The 14,727-nt window shown below is 43.6% G+C and overlaps 2 protein-coding genes and 1 long non-coding RNA gene across 5 annotated transcripts; 1 reads left to right on the forward strand and 2 right to left on the reverse strand.

The window, feature by feature from the left end:
- Window positions 1-9: 9 nt before the first annotated feature.
- LOC124342767 (transforming growth factor-beta-induced protein ig-h3-like) lies at window positions 10-1,580 on the forward strand. The gene is made up of 6 exons (XM_046795920.1): window positions 10-165; window positions 254-356; window positions 431-684; window positions 756-945; window positions 1,032-1,241; window positions 1,325-1,580. Exons 1-6 carry the CDS (start codon window positions 61-63, stop codon window positions 1,471-1,473), a joined length of 1,011 nt encoding a protein of 336 aa, XP_046651876.1. The 5' UTR covers window positions 10-60; the 3' UTR covers window positions 1,474-1,580.
- On the reverse strand, window positions 1,374-2,729 carry LOC124342923. The gene is made up of 5 exons (XR_006918970.1): window positions 2,523-2,729; window positions 2,385-2,451; window positions 2,219-2,319; window positions 2,072-2,156; window positions 1,374-1,998 (listed from the first exon to the last, which is right to left on the reverse strand). It is a non-coding gene; the product is annotated as an uncharacterized LOC124342923 (long non-coding RNA).
- A 5,260-nt stretch (window positions 2,730-7,989) lies between these two features.
- LOC124342731 (homeobox protein Hmx-like) lies at window positions 7,990-13,969 on the reverse strand. Of its 3 annotated transcripts, none has more exons than XM_046795866.1 (7): window positions 12,816-13,969; window positions 12,088-12,753; window positions 11,497-11,979; window positions 10,544-10,801; window positions 9,792-10,478; window positions 8,847-9,178; window positions 7,990-8,780 (listed from the first exon to the last, which is right to left on the reverse strand). In XM_046795866.1, exons 5-7 carry the CDS (start codon window positions 10,288-10,290, stop codon window positions 8,379-8,381), a joined length of 1,233 nt encoding a protein of 410 aa, XP_046651822.1. In that variant the 5' UTR covers window positions 10,291-10,478; window positions 10,544-10,801; window positions 11,497-11,979; window positions 12,088-12,753; window positions 12,816-13,969; the 3' UTR covers window positions 7,990-8,378. The 3 variants fall into 3 exon arrangements, with proteins under 3 accessions (XP_046651822.1, XP_046651821.1, XP_046651820.1); XM_046795865.1 differs by having other exon boundaries at window positions 11,497-11,693; window positions 11,806-12,753; XM_046795864.1 differs by having other exon boundaries at window positions 11,497-12,753.
- Between the last annotated feature and the right edge of the window lie 758 nt (window positions 13,970-14,727).

Raw genomic sequence — 14,727 nt, forward strand, 5'->3', positions numbered from 1 at the left:
TCTACCGCAATGGGATCAGTTTGAATTCCGAGCAACCAGCAGCGGAAAAGTTTACCCAAAATGAAGTCTCTTATAAATTGTTTAGTTTTCTTCTTTATAACTGCCACTTTGGCGTATAGTTCGTCATATGAGGAGAAGAGTACTCCAGAATACCCAGCTGTTCTTGTAAGTATAGGAGATAATCTCAATATTTAACTTAATCAATCACAAATTAAATTCTGATGAAATGGTGAATTACATCCTTTGCTTCCAGGGAAACATTCTTGAAGTTCTGGAAGAAAACGGCCTAACAACATTTCTCGACTTGGCGATCAAAACTGGTGTAGCGGAAACTCTTCTTGGACCTGGACTGCCTGGTAAGAAAAGTTGAACATTTCGGTTTTTTAAGCATTTAAGATTATACGGTAACTCAACATTCAAATCTTTTTAGGAGTAATATTTCCACCAGGAATTCCACTTTTTGCACCAACAAACGCAGCGTTTGCCGCATTGGGTCCAAAGAAGTTGAAGTCCTATTTGGAAAATCCTCAAAAACTCAAGGAATTAATAACGTATCACACGAATGCGTTGATTCCACAAATGATTTCTTCTATTAGAATTGAGGGAAATTTTCTGAGAACTAGCCAAGCGACGGGCGCTCCAAATGAGCCCATCCGTTACAACAGATACGGTCAAAATGGAGAGGTAAGCAGCATCCAGATAATATTTAACTCGGCAACGAATAAAATGAATGTTAATTGTAATTTAAAAATTAGATTTTAACCATCAACGGAGCTCTGAGATTGAAAACTTTGAGAGCAAGTAATGGTGTCATTTACGTGATCGACAGAGTTCTTGAACTTCCTCCGCCCCTGAACTCGTTCTTTGAGGTTTTAAAACGCAACGGAAACTTTACAATTCTGTTGGGTGCTTTTGTCGATGTCGGCTTTGTCGCTAGAGAAACAAGTAATTTTATTTTGAATACCAACAACTGCCTCTATTGTCAATGTATGAATATTTGTTTTATTTATTTATTTAATTCGTGATTTTAGCCGGCCCTTTCACGCTGTTTGCACCAACCGACGATGCTTTCAGACGCCTTCCACGCGACTTGATCGGCTACTATTTTACCCATCCAAACGAATTTTTGTGGAGAGTCATTAACAATCACTGGGTTTCCGGAACTTTCTACAGCCGAGGACTCACAACTGGTCCCATCCCAGTCTTTTCTGGCGGTACCGTCGACGTTGTTGTAACTCCCGGTAAGGACGAATAAGTCGCGAAATGATGTAATGTTTCGCTTGTATTCTTTGACACATTTTTTTTTTCTGATTCGAACGGGTAGGCGGCATCACGTTTGGTGGTGCCAACGTTGTTAAGGCTGACCTTTCATCTTCCCAAGGAGTAATCCATGCCATTGACGAAGTCATTCTGACAACCAACGAGGGTATGACTGATACATATTATGCTGACAACAAACAAGACCACTACTAAGAAAACCCGAATTCAAAATATCGTAATAGCAAGTGCTGTTTTCATTGTGCTTAATGCGGTGCTATGTAACAGTGGTATGACGAAATTAATATAATTATTTCCTCTTATCTATTGCTCCGTATGAAATTTGGACATGCTATTTTCAAATACGCAACGATGCCTTCACTTACAAAGGGTTTTAAAATCGAAAATAGAATAAGAGAGACCGAAATTAATATATTGAATCACGTACCGTAATAGAACCATATAAATCAAACTTTATAAGTTGGCTCGGCATTGATTAAATAAATCACTTAAACCGTTAAGTAGCACAAGAATAAGATTTCTAAAGGTCCTACCAACAACAAAAAAGTGACAGCTGAAAATCAAAACATGCCGACAATCAGAGCCAAGAGAGGCAACGCCATCAAGGGGCTGGTGCCAGCGAAATTGACACCCGAGGACGGCATAACGAATGGAACGACGTTCACGACAGACGAATTGACTTTCACCCAATAGTTGGCTACGTCCTTAACAAAAGTAGCCCTTTGAAAAATAAAATAAAAATGAATATGAAAACAATCTGATTGATAATATCTGAACGGCTTAATTAAAAAACCTGAAGTGAACGGGCCCGGTAAAGTAGGGCGGTGCCATCCAGTTTAACTGGACGAACGATTTGTCATCAAATGGGTAACTGCATTCTGCCAGAAAATCATCACAAATTTACATTTTCCACCAATAAATTTGAAAAATACGTTTTTACATTCCTTTCGTAAGGACAACTCATCAATTGGCCAGCATACTTATCAACGGAAAAGGTGCCGATCGTTTAGCCGTAGTTATCAAAAGCCATCACAAGGAATCCTGTTATTTGACCCAAAATCACAGACTAGTTTTATTTGCGTTTGGTTACATCATTTGACACTTACCTTTGAAGTAATCGTACGTCATAGTCGACAATGCAAGGTTAACAATTGTGCCTTGCATGATCTCATTCTAATTCACGACAGAGAATTATAATTTTCTATTTCAATCAAATAATCACATAGCAGTAAAATGGCACATACCATTAAAGGTAAAATGATGAACGGCGAGTCTACATCAGTTTGCGGGTCGAAACCGTGTAATGGTGTCATTGACGAACAAGCTGCCAACGGGGCTCCATAGGGGCTGGCCAGCGCACGCGCTACCACAAATGCTAATAGGAAATAATAACAATAACTCATTTTTTCGAAATAATCTTCCGTGTAAAAATTATAATTCAACCGATCTCGAACAATTCTTGAACTCGACTATTATAACTATTGCAGAGTTGTCTTCCATAAAATTTTGAAATTCATTATCACTAATTAGAGACATATAAAACAATTCTTGGGCTCTTATCTAATAGAAAAAAACTGCGCATGTCGGCACGACATGTGTAATTCACGGCTCGTATAGAGATATAAACAGCTCTTTGTGAAATCTCACGACTAATCGCTTGGCTGTGCTATATGTGTAGGAGAGAGAGTCTATACAAGAGATGGAGGGAGTATAGTCTCTGCTGTATAGTATAAGCTAATAGATTGGTCAATAGTGTACATGGAACGACATTGAAGCCTCTTCTAACGAACGCCAAGTATGTATACAAACACGGAGGCAGCTCTCTCTCTCTCTATAGCAGGGCCGGCTCGCGATGTGAGGGCCAATTGAAATGCGCCGACGACGGACGAGACCGGACTGCGCTTATATTTAAACGTTCGAATAGAAAAAGAAAAAAAGAAAATGAAAAGACCCGTCAGAGTGGGCCCTTTTGTGAGCGGGGCATATACACACAGCAGTTCAGCAGCACACAGCAGCACGTCCTATACATATACCCCCCGAAGAAAAGGATGGACAACAAACAATCCGTTAAGAAGCCGGGCGAGTCTCCGGGCCGGCAGCAGTTTTTCTCGGCGGAAGACCAGCAACCTCAGCTCACGGCAAGCTCCGAATTTCTGGACTCTAAATTTAACAGACATCAGGAGCCATGGCCGCTCCCCTTTGAAAAAAAAAAGAGCTTCTCTTCTACTATATATTATAAGCTCGGCTGTTTTTGGTTGTTGTCTGGCGCGCTCTTTAGCATCCCAGAACATCTTGCACTCTTCCGGATTTTGACGATATGTACTACGTGTGTACATGGGGACCTGGTAAAAAAAAACTGCCAGGAAACAGAAAGAGAGTCCAGAAGCCTTCATTGATGAAGCTCCTGGAACAGAGCATCAGCAGCACAGGATATCCTCTATATAACTGTTGTTGATTTATTTACAAAAGTAGGTACGCTGGAACATCAACTAGAAAACAGAATTATGACTATATAGGCGATCGGATTGATATAGCCTTAACAGTATGAAAAGATTTGAACGAAACATTATTATATCCCTATAAATGCTGTTTACTAATACTATGTTGTCACATTTTATTTGAGACATTATTTTGTATTGTATGTTCATTAGATAAGCATATAGAGTACAGTGTATTTATTGACTGGTGCGGGATTGTTGGGAACTGTGTCGTCCAGAAGAGCTCGTCATCATCGGCCGTGGGTTTGATTTGGAACGGATGGGCAATGTACTACACGCCGGTCGTGTAATTGAAGTGGTCGGTCGAGTGCAATCCACTGATGATAATGGGCCACTGACGTCGTCGCCGTCGGTTGCGCCGTCGCCCCGTTGTATAAGCACATAAGACCCGCTGCTTTTTCCTTTTTTTCGGTTTTTCGTATATATACGATGTAATCAACGGCGTTGAATGTAGTAATCGGTGCCAATTGACTGGTGCGCTCCCGGCCGAAGTCCCAGCAATCGTCCCACAGCAGCCCCGGAGTAGGTGGGGCCTGTGCCCTACTCAACAGTAGGCCCACGTACACTCTGTACGACCAGAAAGCGGCGGCAAAGTTCAACGACGACAACTTCCGCACATACTGCGCTCTTATTTCTCTCTCTCTCTCTCTCTCTCTCTTCTGTGATGCGGATGGCAATCAACGCACCCTATTCAAGTCCGCACAAGCGGAAAAGACTCTCTCCACATTTCAATTGGCCCCTCTCTCTTTTCTCTCTCTCTATCCTTTTTTTGGGCGCAGCGGGGCCGGGGCCTTTGGCTGAGACGACCGCACCACCAGTCCGTTATATGCACTGCACACTTTGTGTGGGTATAGAGGCTGCTAGCTGCTTTACCTCTTGACTTTGTGTCTGTGTGCGATGGTGTCTGCTTCGCTAGATTCTATTAAATAGGAATAATCCCACCTATAGTAATAGAAATCTATTTAGAACGTACGATAGTTTCACCCAATCTATATATCGAGAAAATTTATACCTTCTCCGCAATGCGTGTATTGCCAAAGGTTCCAGGAAAAGTCCAATCAAAAGATTCCTGAAAAGGTCTAATCAATTTGTCCTCATTTCAATCGACAATGTGTCATCATTTTCCTTTTGATAGATGCGCTTGTATTTTATTTTTCGGTGCGATGTAAATACGTAAAAGAAGTTGGGGGGTTGAAACAAGAATCTTGTATAGGAGCCGACGTGAGTTGGTTTTTTCGCTATCTAGAAGCTCTATAATGGGCGTGGCCCACTCGTTGATGGTGGACGGCTGTGCTGGGGGGACGAGCGATGGTCCTTTCCTAATACTCCGTTCTTGATGGTCAGCGACGACAACTCGAGTCGAGAGCCTCGTTTTGCTCTCTTTTAAACCTCTTTTTTTTTAACTTCTATCTTTTCTTCCTCTTTTATTCTTTTCTTCGTCTATATACCTAAATATATACAGTCAAGCACTCGCTCCGCTAGTTCTCAAGTGCACTCTTGATTGGCCACCATTTCTCTGACATCCCTTCTATACCCCCCACCCACCCACCCCCCTATATACGTGGTTGCTTTCGTAATCTCCCGATACTTGTATGTGTACGTTTTACTATGCTACAACATCATGTCTAATGACTTTCACCGTAGAAAGAAATTCGAGTTATCTCTATTTGTATACTTACAGCAAAATCTCGGTTGACTTTGAGGTCTATAGACAAAACATATAAGCTCCTGGATATATATCTCTTCCGGAAGGAATCTTTTTTTTTTTTCTTATTATTACTTCGGAGGAATGAATATTATAACTATATCAGGTTTTATTGCTGAATGGGTGATGGCGACGACGAGGGATGTCCCAGTCTAAACAGTTTATTCTGGCTGAGCTTTTTAAGAGGGAAAAAACAAAATCTCTGTGTGTGTGTGTGTTGTGTTGTGTTACAAGAGATGATGTTGATGGCTTCTCAGAGTGGTGCAAGTGAAACGAGATCCTTCCATACACTGATGTGTATAACTCCCCCCAACTGTATAGACTACCCCAATCTCTTTTGCTGGGCTGCTGCTGCTGGTGGGCCGGTTGACAGTCACGTGACATTTGATCCAAAAGAACTTGAACGGGTGGGCTGCGTGTGTACACAATGCAGCTGAAGACATTGTCGACCCAAAAAAAATTAAATTATTCCAACTCTTTTATACCGCTGGATTTGATTACGATCATCTATACGAACTTATTTTGTCGTGAATGCTGCTCTGATTACCCAAAGAGTTCAAAAAGTCATTTTTCTAAAAATGGGGAGACATTGTGCAAATTGCGATGCGATTTCATCAATCACATGTTCAATTCAACGAAAAGCGGCTGCTGCTGGAAAAGCTCAAATTGATGGCCATATTCTCAACAGCATCTTCATGCAAATCCTATACAGCTCCCCTTCACTTTTCCAAAGAGTCTCTGTGAGCTATTCGGGAATGTGCTTGCCAGCGAGTGTTATGTCACATATCTGCCATTTGTTTCAAACCCACCCCCCCCCCCCTCAAAAAAAAAAAGAATCGTCAAACTAAAACCTATAAGCTGAAAGTGGTGCTGAAAGGCGCGTCAAAACCAATATTGCCGGACGACACACATAACGAACCGAAAATGTCTTTTTCCTTCTTTCAAGTGCCACACACACCACAGCAGCAGCAGCAGTCCAATGTTGAGGACTGTCATCGCTTAACAGAAATGTTTTCTCTCAACTTTCCATTCAGAAATATTTTTTGTTTTCTGGTCAGCGCGATGAGGTCATCCCGCCGCCGCATTTCATTTTCATTTTTTCACCGGAGCCTTAAACGCTAAAAACTTAAGGGGTGGAAACAGTGCGCCGAAAAAGCCTTTTTTTCCTTAGAGACGGATGATGATGGAGTTCGAGTGGTCGGCGTGTGTTGCTGTATAGGCCCCTGTGTAGACTACTACTTGAGAGTTATATGGGGGTCTTGTGTGACCCCGGCTAGCCCCCGTGTGTTCATGATCACCAGCAGCAGCTTCCATATGTGCGCGCTTATATCATATAGGCTGATGTGTGTGTGTGCCAAAGAGGTCAACGAGCTGCTGAAAGGACACATCAGCAGCATCGACTTGCCGCCACTCTTTTTCATCCCTCCTTATCTTGATCCCGTTTGTATTTTCTCTCCGCGGGGGCGACTGTTATTAGTCCCGAATAAGTTAGAAAAATGTACATGGCATTATCACCCCATTGATGGAAGCCGTGAAAGAAGAAAAAACATAAATTTGATGATCGACAATAGATAACAAATGCTGCGCATGTGTGTGTGTCTATTTGAAAGCGCATAGATAGGCCTTTCGGGCCCGTATGAAAATGTCGTCGTTGGGAGAGAAAGGGGTCGAAGGCCGGGCGAACGGCTCACAGTCGTTAACGTCAAGTCAGTTTGGATTATACGTAACAGCTAGCTAGCAGCTCTTAAAAACGATGATATACCAACGAAATTTCTCCATTGGAGGGCCTGTAGTGATGGCCAGCCCCTCTCGATTCCAGCATCTCTCTTTGAACGATATTTATTTTAGTCTCTCTGATCTGTGAACGTTTCCGTCTGAACTGAAAAAAGAAAAGTTGATTCATTATACCTCTTGAATAGTAGAGAAAATGTAGGCTAATAGCATTTGGTGTAAATATACATAACTGTGGGACCAAGCGCGCTATATAGCTCTCCTTTGATTATGTCGGAAGAAATCGGCGCTGGCGATTCAAAAGAAGCGCGAGCTGCCATTCGTCTTATTATTATGCGTTTGACGGCGAGTTCACGAACGTATGTAAACAAGGCTGACTGATAATAGACCGGGCGGCAGTTAAGCGAATTTCTCGAGTGAAACTTCATTCCAGCACTTATTATTTCTCTCCAATCCGCCGTGCATCTCTAGACAGCGATGCGCTATATAAACAAACGGCTATTTAATACACACACCTCTGAACTGAACTGAACTGCTCTGCTTATTCCGGCTTATTCCGGCGCCCAGCATAATCTGTGCGTTTTCTTTAGTAGTAGGGGGGGGGGGGGGGAACATTATCCGGAATGGAGAGAGCTAAATTTCTCCCGCTGGCGCGCCCCTGGTGTGTTGTTGTTTTTTCTTTTTTTTTTTTTCGTCCCGGAGACCTCCCAACAAGCGCTGCACCTCCCTCAAATATATAACCCCGGCCAGCCCAGCCCAGCCCAGCTCCTCCTGTGTGAGCTTCTGCTTCTCCCAGCATCGTATATCACAACGTCAACATCCTTTTCAGACCAAACACACACACAAACATATTTATGTATTATTATTTCTCCTGTGTTTCTTAAAAGAAGTCGAGGCAGTTTCTGTCCGTCCTTTTCTCTCTCGTGTGTGTGGGCACAGTTGACTTGTTGGCCGTCTACCGCAGCAACAGATGGCCAGCCAGCTTAGAAATGATTATTTTTTAAAATCTAATTACTATATTTGATTCATTTATTGTACACTCAACATCAACTGAAAAATGAGGACACTTATTTGTACAAAAACACCGGCGACACGTTTAACTTAAATTTCGACATTTTTTCTTGTTTTTCTTTTTTTAAATTTATATAACTGTTGTAATAATTAATTTAAGGTGCTGCTGTTGTGTTGATGAAAGGATCGGTGGGCGGGGTCATGGCGAGGTAACCCGGCGGGCAATAGTAGAACGGATGGTGGACATTGTGATGATGTTGCGGATGATGTGGGTGGTGGCCGGCCAGTCCGGCAAATGTCGAATGGCCTGGAGCCATCACCGAGGTGGATGACGATCTTTGGTTGTTGGCCATCGGATTGTGGAGCTGATGGACCGCCGATGCGGATGAGGCAGGTCCGGATGTTTGGCGTTCCGTCAGGACCCGGATGGCGACCCGCCTAGCCGCCGCCATGTTGTTGAGGGCCATCGTTGCGGCCGCAACGTCGTGCTGCTGTTGCTGCTGTTGCAACTGGCGCCGTTTGGTTTTGTAGCGACGATTCTGGAACCAGATTTTCACCTGATTTCCAAATAATTAAATTAAAACAAATCCACAATTTCAATTTCTGTTCCAATTTCGACTCACCTGAGTTTCAGTCAGTTTCAACATTTGGGCCAAATCGGCCCGTTCGGGACCCGACAGGTATTTCTGGTGACCGAAACGGCGTTCGAGCTCGAAAACTTGTCCGTGAGAGAAAGCCGCTCTGGATCGTTTCTTCCGGCTGCCGGATACGACCATTCCCAGCCCTCCGGCAGCCGCCGCCGCCGCCATCCTCATTTGGTGGTGGTGATGGTGATGATGCATTTGCTGCTGCTGCTGATGGTGATGGTGGTGGAGGTGATGGTGAAGCGACGGCAAATTGCCCAGCGATCGTTCCTCACTCACGGCCTGATGTTCGCTGTCCATCAGCATCCGATCTATCGACAAAAAGACAATTCCATTCAATTAGTCTCCGATTTCGTTTCGGGATGGGCGTGCGGGACCATTTCTCAAGAGGATTACAAGAGAGATCCAATCAAGAGCTTAGTCGTCCATTATCAGTTTGAAGAGTTTCTCCTATACATGTAAAAGATATTCCAGCATCAGCCGACCTCTTGATCAATATGGGACTCTTTTAAGAAAGAAAGAATCTACACATATGCGACTAAAGTTGTTTGTGTTTTTCTATTTTGAAAGATGGGCGGGAAATAGTAGTATAAGCCTTCCCCCCCGCAATCTTATCTGTGAACAGTTTGTGCTGCGAGCGTCCATCCAAGTTAAGAGGTCCGACACTTCAGAAAGAGTTGGAATAACACGTGTATACACGCCATATAGCTTGTTGTGTGGATATGACCCCCACACAGATGCCCATCAAGTTATTATATAAATAATACATTTAATCCCCTCTCCACTCGTGAATGGAGAGCGTCCGTTTCCGGTTGCGCGGGTCGTCCAGTTCAAGTGGCCTCAAAAATCGGCGTTCACAAAATCGAATCGTTTAAGACATTTTTTGGAGAAATTTAAGCAAATTGTTTTTTTTGCTGGACTTACGGGTTCGATGGCGACGTCGATGTTGGCGGTGACTGGCCCTCATGTCCAGGGCGTCTTCCTGCTGGCCGTCGTCCGTCGACGAGATCAAACTGCCGATGAGGCTTCCGTCGTCATCGTCGTCTTGATCGAACAGCTCGTCGTCGTCCGACAGCCGGTCCAGATCGTCGTCTTCCGGCGAAGAGGAAACGGTTGTCAATGCGCTACTGTTGCTCAGGTCGGCCTGGCCGTTATTGCCTGTTGTCGATCCGGATCCGGTTTGAGCCGATGCTTCCGGCAACATCAACGGCCAGCACGGCGGATGAGGATTGAAGAGAAACCACGGGTAAGACGGTTGGTGAACATTGGCGACGGCCGCTGGCAGCGGATGCTGAGACGGCGGAGGAGTCGGAGGAGCCGGCGGATTGTCGGCGGATGCTTTGCTGCTTCCGCTGAGAATATCGGCGATGGAGAACGGAGTCAAATTTTTCCCACTGAGATTCACTTCTTTATCGGAATCCATTTTGTCTGTTTTGTTTCCAGTCAGAATTTGGTTTTTGTGTTTTGGAGTTCAACGGAGAAAAAACTGAAAGGATTCCGTCGGCTGGATGACACAACTGGACGGGGGCCGACGAAATCCCGGCGACTTTATAACGCGAGCGCCCAGGGAAATGGGGTGGGCGGAGCTTGCGGAGAGGAGGCGGAGCCAGGCTGGAGCCAAAGAGACCAATTGGATGAGACTCTGAGAGTGAAGAAGAGAGAAAAAAGAGTCTTACATGTAAGGACGCTGATGGACTGTTGAAGTGGGGTCTTGCCGGCTGCCAAGTGCGGCCATTGTCGCCCACTCCTTTCTATTCCCGCCACCTCCTTCCACCCACCCACACCACCCACCCCAGCCTCCCTCTCTATCAGAGAGACGCGTCGGTGATGACAAGTTTACATCTCGTCCGTGCAGCCTCAAGCTCGCGTGTGTACCTCGTCCCATTCGTCCTCCTGATGGCAGCCATCTTCTTCTTCTTCAAAAGGTCTGCGGTCTGTTCGGAAATAAGCATGTTAGTTATTCGATCCTCTTTAATTCTTATTCAATCATGTTCGACAGAAAAGGTTATAGACAACGCCTCCCAACTTACAAGATATTCAGTGACGTTGTAATTGTAAACGAGTTGAACAAACATTTTCACACCGTTTAAACTTCCCGCTAAAAATTGAACAATTTAACGAGATCAATCGGAAAGTGATTTTGAATTGAAGATGTGATTAACACTATAAACAAAGGGTAATTGGGTAATCGGTTCGATGTGTTATCCGAGTCTTTGATGAGCGGTGACAAGAGAAAAGTAAGATGATCTATACTCATCCGGAGCCGGAAAAAAAGGGTGGAAGGCTAATCAGCATCATCCATATGTGTGGAATCAATAAGCTATCATCAATATTGATTCAATTGAACCAACAGCCTAGTCTGGTCACCCTCCTGGTGGACATCCATACAAGAAATAACTGGCCTTTCTCTGGCTGCTGGTGGTGGTGGTGGCTGCTGGTTGCGTGTTATGTACGACCGACTGACGCCACATTCAATCACTTCTCCCCCCTTCAAAACCATTAGTCTAATGGGTGGGGTTTTAGGGGCTCGGGTATTGGGGTTGGGAATACATTTTTGAATGTTATATAAGAAGAAAGAAGAAGACCCCTCCGTCCAGCACACACTCAATCTGGGGGGGTTTATACATACGTATTATTATCGCGTGTGTGTGATGGCGGCGGTTTAGTCAAGTGCTAACGGGGTATATCGCCGATTGAAGATTTTTTTTTTTCCTTTTCATACATTCTTTGGATATATAATCAGCTGATGGCACGCGACAATCGGCCGGTTGAATAGGGCTCCACCATTTTCATCCATCAACGGAACAAAAAGAAATAACCAACAATCTATTGTGAAATAAAACCTGGTGGCAATCCGATCATTTCCGTGACACTGGTCAGCCGCATCAATGCGTATGTACGTTTTAAATTGAATCAATATCTATGTACTAATACCCACGCAATTATATCTATCCGTGTTTAGAGCTGCTGGTAATAGTAGTATAGTATGTGTGGTGTAGTGTGTGATGATGCGGCTGTCAGCAGGGCTCTCCATCACGCAAGCGGCGTGACCGATAATAGATGTAAGCCTCGTTCGTCTATGTTGAACTGATCGCCGAGTGATGATCATGTTCTACTATTTGGAGAAGCCCTAAGAGAATTAGAAAATAAGATTCGAGTTGAAAACTCTTGCACTTGTGTGTTTCACACACACCGCGCACCAATAGCCAACCAGACTTACAGTGTAGATGTTCTATTGCCTTCAAGTCATTCTCACGCTCTTTCTTATCATCGATTTCTTATATTTTCAAATATAGTTCAAAAAGCCTCTTGGATTTATGTAGTCGACGTTCACGCCGACACGGTTATAACTCACGTCTGCTGCTTCGTTTTGTCCTGTAAATTTGGTTGGGTTTTCTCTTAGACGTGAAAATGTGTCAATCATCAAATTATGCGAGCTATTAGCTGATTCCCCACTTTCTCCACACTGTGTGTGTGTGTAACTGGAAGAAATAGGAGACGCTCAAAATGCTGTTGGCCCTGGCCATCTTTCAACCGCGCACTTTAGTTTCCGAATTCAGCTCTCGTCTTTTACATACAACAGCCAACCGCTTTGGACTAGCTGGCTGGCTGGCTGGAAGTTAAAAAAGAAAGAAACAACAACCGAAAAAGTTGGCGCAACACACCCGGTGTTGTGTTTTAAGCGTCCGACCCGCGCGCGCCGTTCGCCCGTCTCAACGACCCGAATGGCGCGGACCCGAGTGACGACAGGAACGAGCCACTTGGACGAGAAGAAAAAGTCGTCGACTCTCGTCTATATACTCAGCAAACGAGTCTCGATAAATTCTGTAATAGTTCCACAAATACAACAACAGCTGTTTTGTTGTAACCTCCACTCGCATTAGGCCTAAATAAAAGTGTAAAAATTAAATACTTCTTTTTTTGGGGGGAAATTCTTTAAACATTGACGTGATTTCTGGCAAAGAACTTGCCACCCGATGATGATGGAACGTCGTTTAACCAACAGAAAAGGCCAACAACACGACCATCAGTCAAACAAGAGGCCTAGTCGTTCAAAGACGCGTGTCTTAACCAGATTTCCTTGAAATGAGAATTACAAACGTGCTGGATTATTTGAAATAGACATTAGTTAACTGTAATTATACAACTAGGCCTAGAATTTTAGTGGCCCATAGAGTCGTAATAGTGTGAAAACGACTTAAACCCATCGGCCTAGTAGTATAACGAGCCTATAACAGAGTATAGATGTGGTCGATACGGTTCGGTGGCAAAACGGTTGCATCAGCTGTCATCTTGTTTTCACCATCATCATCAGGAACATCTAGTGTCACTCTATAGTCAGTTAAGAGAGAGAGAGCTAGACGCGGAATGGAGAGCAGATGGAGTTGGTCCGTTCAACACTCGGGGCTCCTGGCAACCGCTGCTGACGCAAGAAAAATTCAAAAAATAAAAAAGGAGAGACCGAGAGGAGAGACACAACACGTGTCGGAAGCCAAGAGAGCAGCTAATAGTTTACCAGTTCAACGAAGCAAAACAAGACGTTACCTCACAACGTATAGTTTCATTTTTTTTGGAAGAGGATAATATAACACATTGAAATCAAATCAAATTGTGCGATATTGAATTATAGTTTTCTCCATCCTGTTTGGACACGTGATCATCTTTTTCCTTTTTCTCGGCAGAGTTGCTAGTCATAATTAGAATATGCTAATAACAGCTCTGCCTTTTTCTTGTTTATTTTCCGCAGTTCTAGGATGAAGGGTTCTCTAGCTGCTATAGTGGCTGGCAAAAGTGGCAAACTTGCAAAACATCCGAGAAGAAGCAGAGGAAAGAGAACTGCTTTCGTCATTGACTTGGGTGGAGACGGACGTGTTCCCTCTGACCTAACGTGACCCGTTGACTGTGGTGGTCAACAGGTCCGGGTATTAGACGGCCCGGAAGAAATACACACAAGTATAGAAACTCAAACTCGACTTCCAGTTCTATACATCCGCTCTGCTTAAGTGATATGCCAGAAATGTGGTTGACGATTGGCAAAGAAAGTTCTCGGAAGGAAAGAGTTAAAAGGGGTGTCTATAACCATGTTAATACGGTTAAAGAGGGAGGGGGTAGCAGTAGCTACTTTTGGTCGAAAACGATGGGGGTGGGTTAGGAAGTTGGATGTCACAAAACAAAACAAAAAACAAAACATTCAAATGAGGAAGAGAATTTATTTCAATTAATTTTTTAAAGAGGGGGTGGGGACTGAAAAAAGATATTGTTTTAGGAGGGGGGGGATTAAAAATGTAAAATCTTCCATAAGAAACCTATGCAGGACTTTCTGGTTAATAATTCAGCATACCAATCGCAGCCCAAATGGATGAAAATAACTAAGAATTTAAAAAAAAGCTAAAACTTGCCGGATTTATCCTTACTTAGCATATAGGATGTTATTGGCTCTTGTAACCGTCGCCTTCTTTTCGAACCAGGAAATAAGTTGAGTTTTTGCTTTTTGGCCTCTCGAAAATGCTTCGTCCGTCATCTGTGAATAGTGTGAGCAACTACGTACGTTTCAGTGAGCAACGAAGCGAAAACAGAGTCTCTCCTATTTGTTTTTCCCACGTAATAACATAAACAAATGTTAGATGACGGTAGAACCCGTCACGCGATCCGAATTTATTCACCACGTGATTGGATATGAAATTTTTCGGTTGATAACTTTGTAGTTGAGATGACGAAAGGCAAATGTCAAGTCAACGTGTTTTTCTTCCCTTAATGTAAACTGTTATCAGTGAACTCTGATAATTGATTACATTAACAAACAGAAGTTTTGTGTGCGTATTTGGTTCACAGCGGTAACAGCATACTTATGAAGACAGCA

This window comes from Daphnia pulicaria, chromosome 6 (genome assembly GCF_021234035.1).
Source record: "Daphnia pulicaria isolate SC F1-1A chromosome 6, SC_F0-13Bv2, whole genome shotgun sequence".
NCBI lineage: Eukaryota > Metazoa > Arthropoda > Branchiopoda > Diplostraca > Daphniidae > Daphnia > Daphnia pulicaria.

What these genes read in the sequence shown, in the direction of transcription:
- LOC124342767 (XM_046795920.1), top strand. Translation starts at nt 61, where the DNA reads ATGAAGTCTCTTATAAATTGTTTAGTTTTCTTCTTTATAACTGCCACT. An exon ending in TCTTGGACCTGGACTGCCTG is followed by an intron (nt 357 to 430) that starts GTAAGAAAAGTT and finishes AAATCTTTTTAG; the next exon opens with GAGTAATATTTCCACCAGGA. An exon ending in CGACGTTGTTGTAACTCCCG is followed by an intron (nt 1,242 to 1,324) that starts GTAAGGACGAAT and finishes TCGAACGGGTAG; the next exon opens with GCGGCATCACGTTTGGTGGT.
- LOC124342731 (XM_046795866.1), bottom strand. Translation starts at nt 10,290, where the DNA reads ATGGATTCCGATAAAGAAGTGAATCTCAGTGGGAAAAATTTGACTCCG. An exon ending in TCGACGTCGCCATCGAACCC is followed by an intron (nt 9,179 to 9,791) that starts GTAAGTCCAGCA and finishes TTTTGTCGATAG; the next exon opens with ATCGGATGCTGATGGACAGC. An exon ending in TGAAACTGACTGAAACTCAG is followed by an intron (nt 8,781 to 8,846) that starts GTGAGTCGAAAT and finishes TTTGGAAATCAG; the next exon opens with GTGAAAATCTGGTTCCAGAA.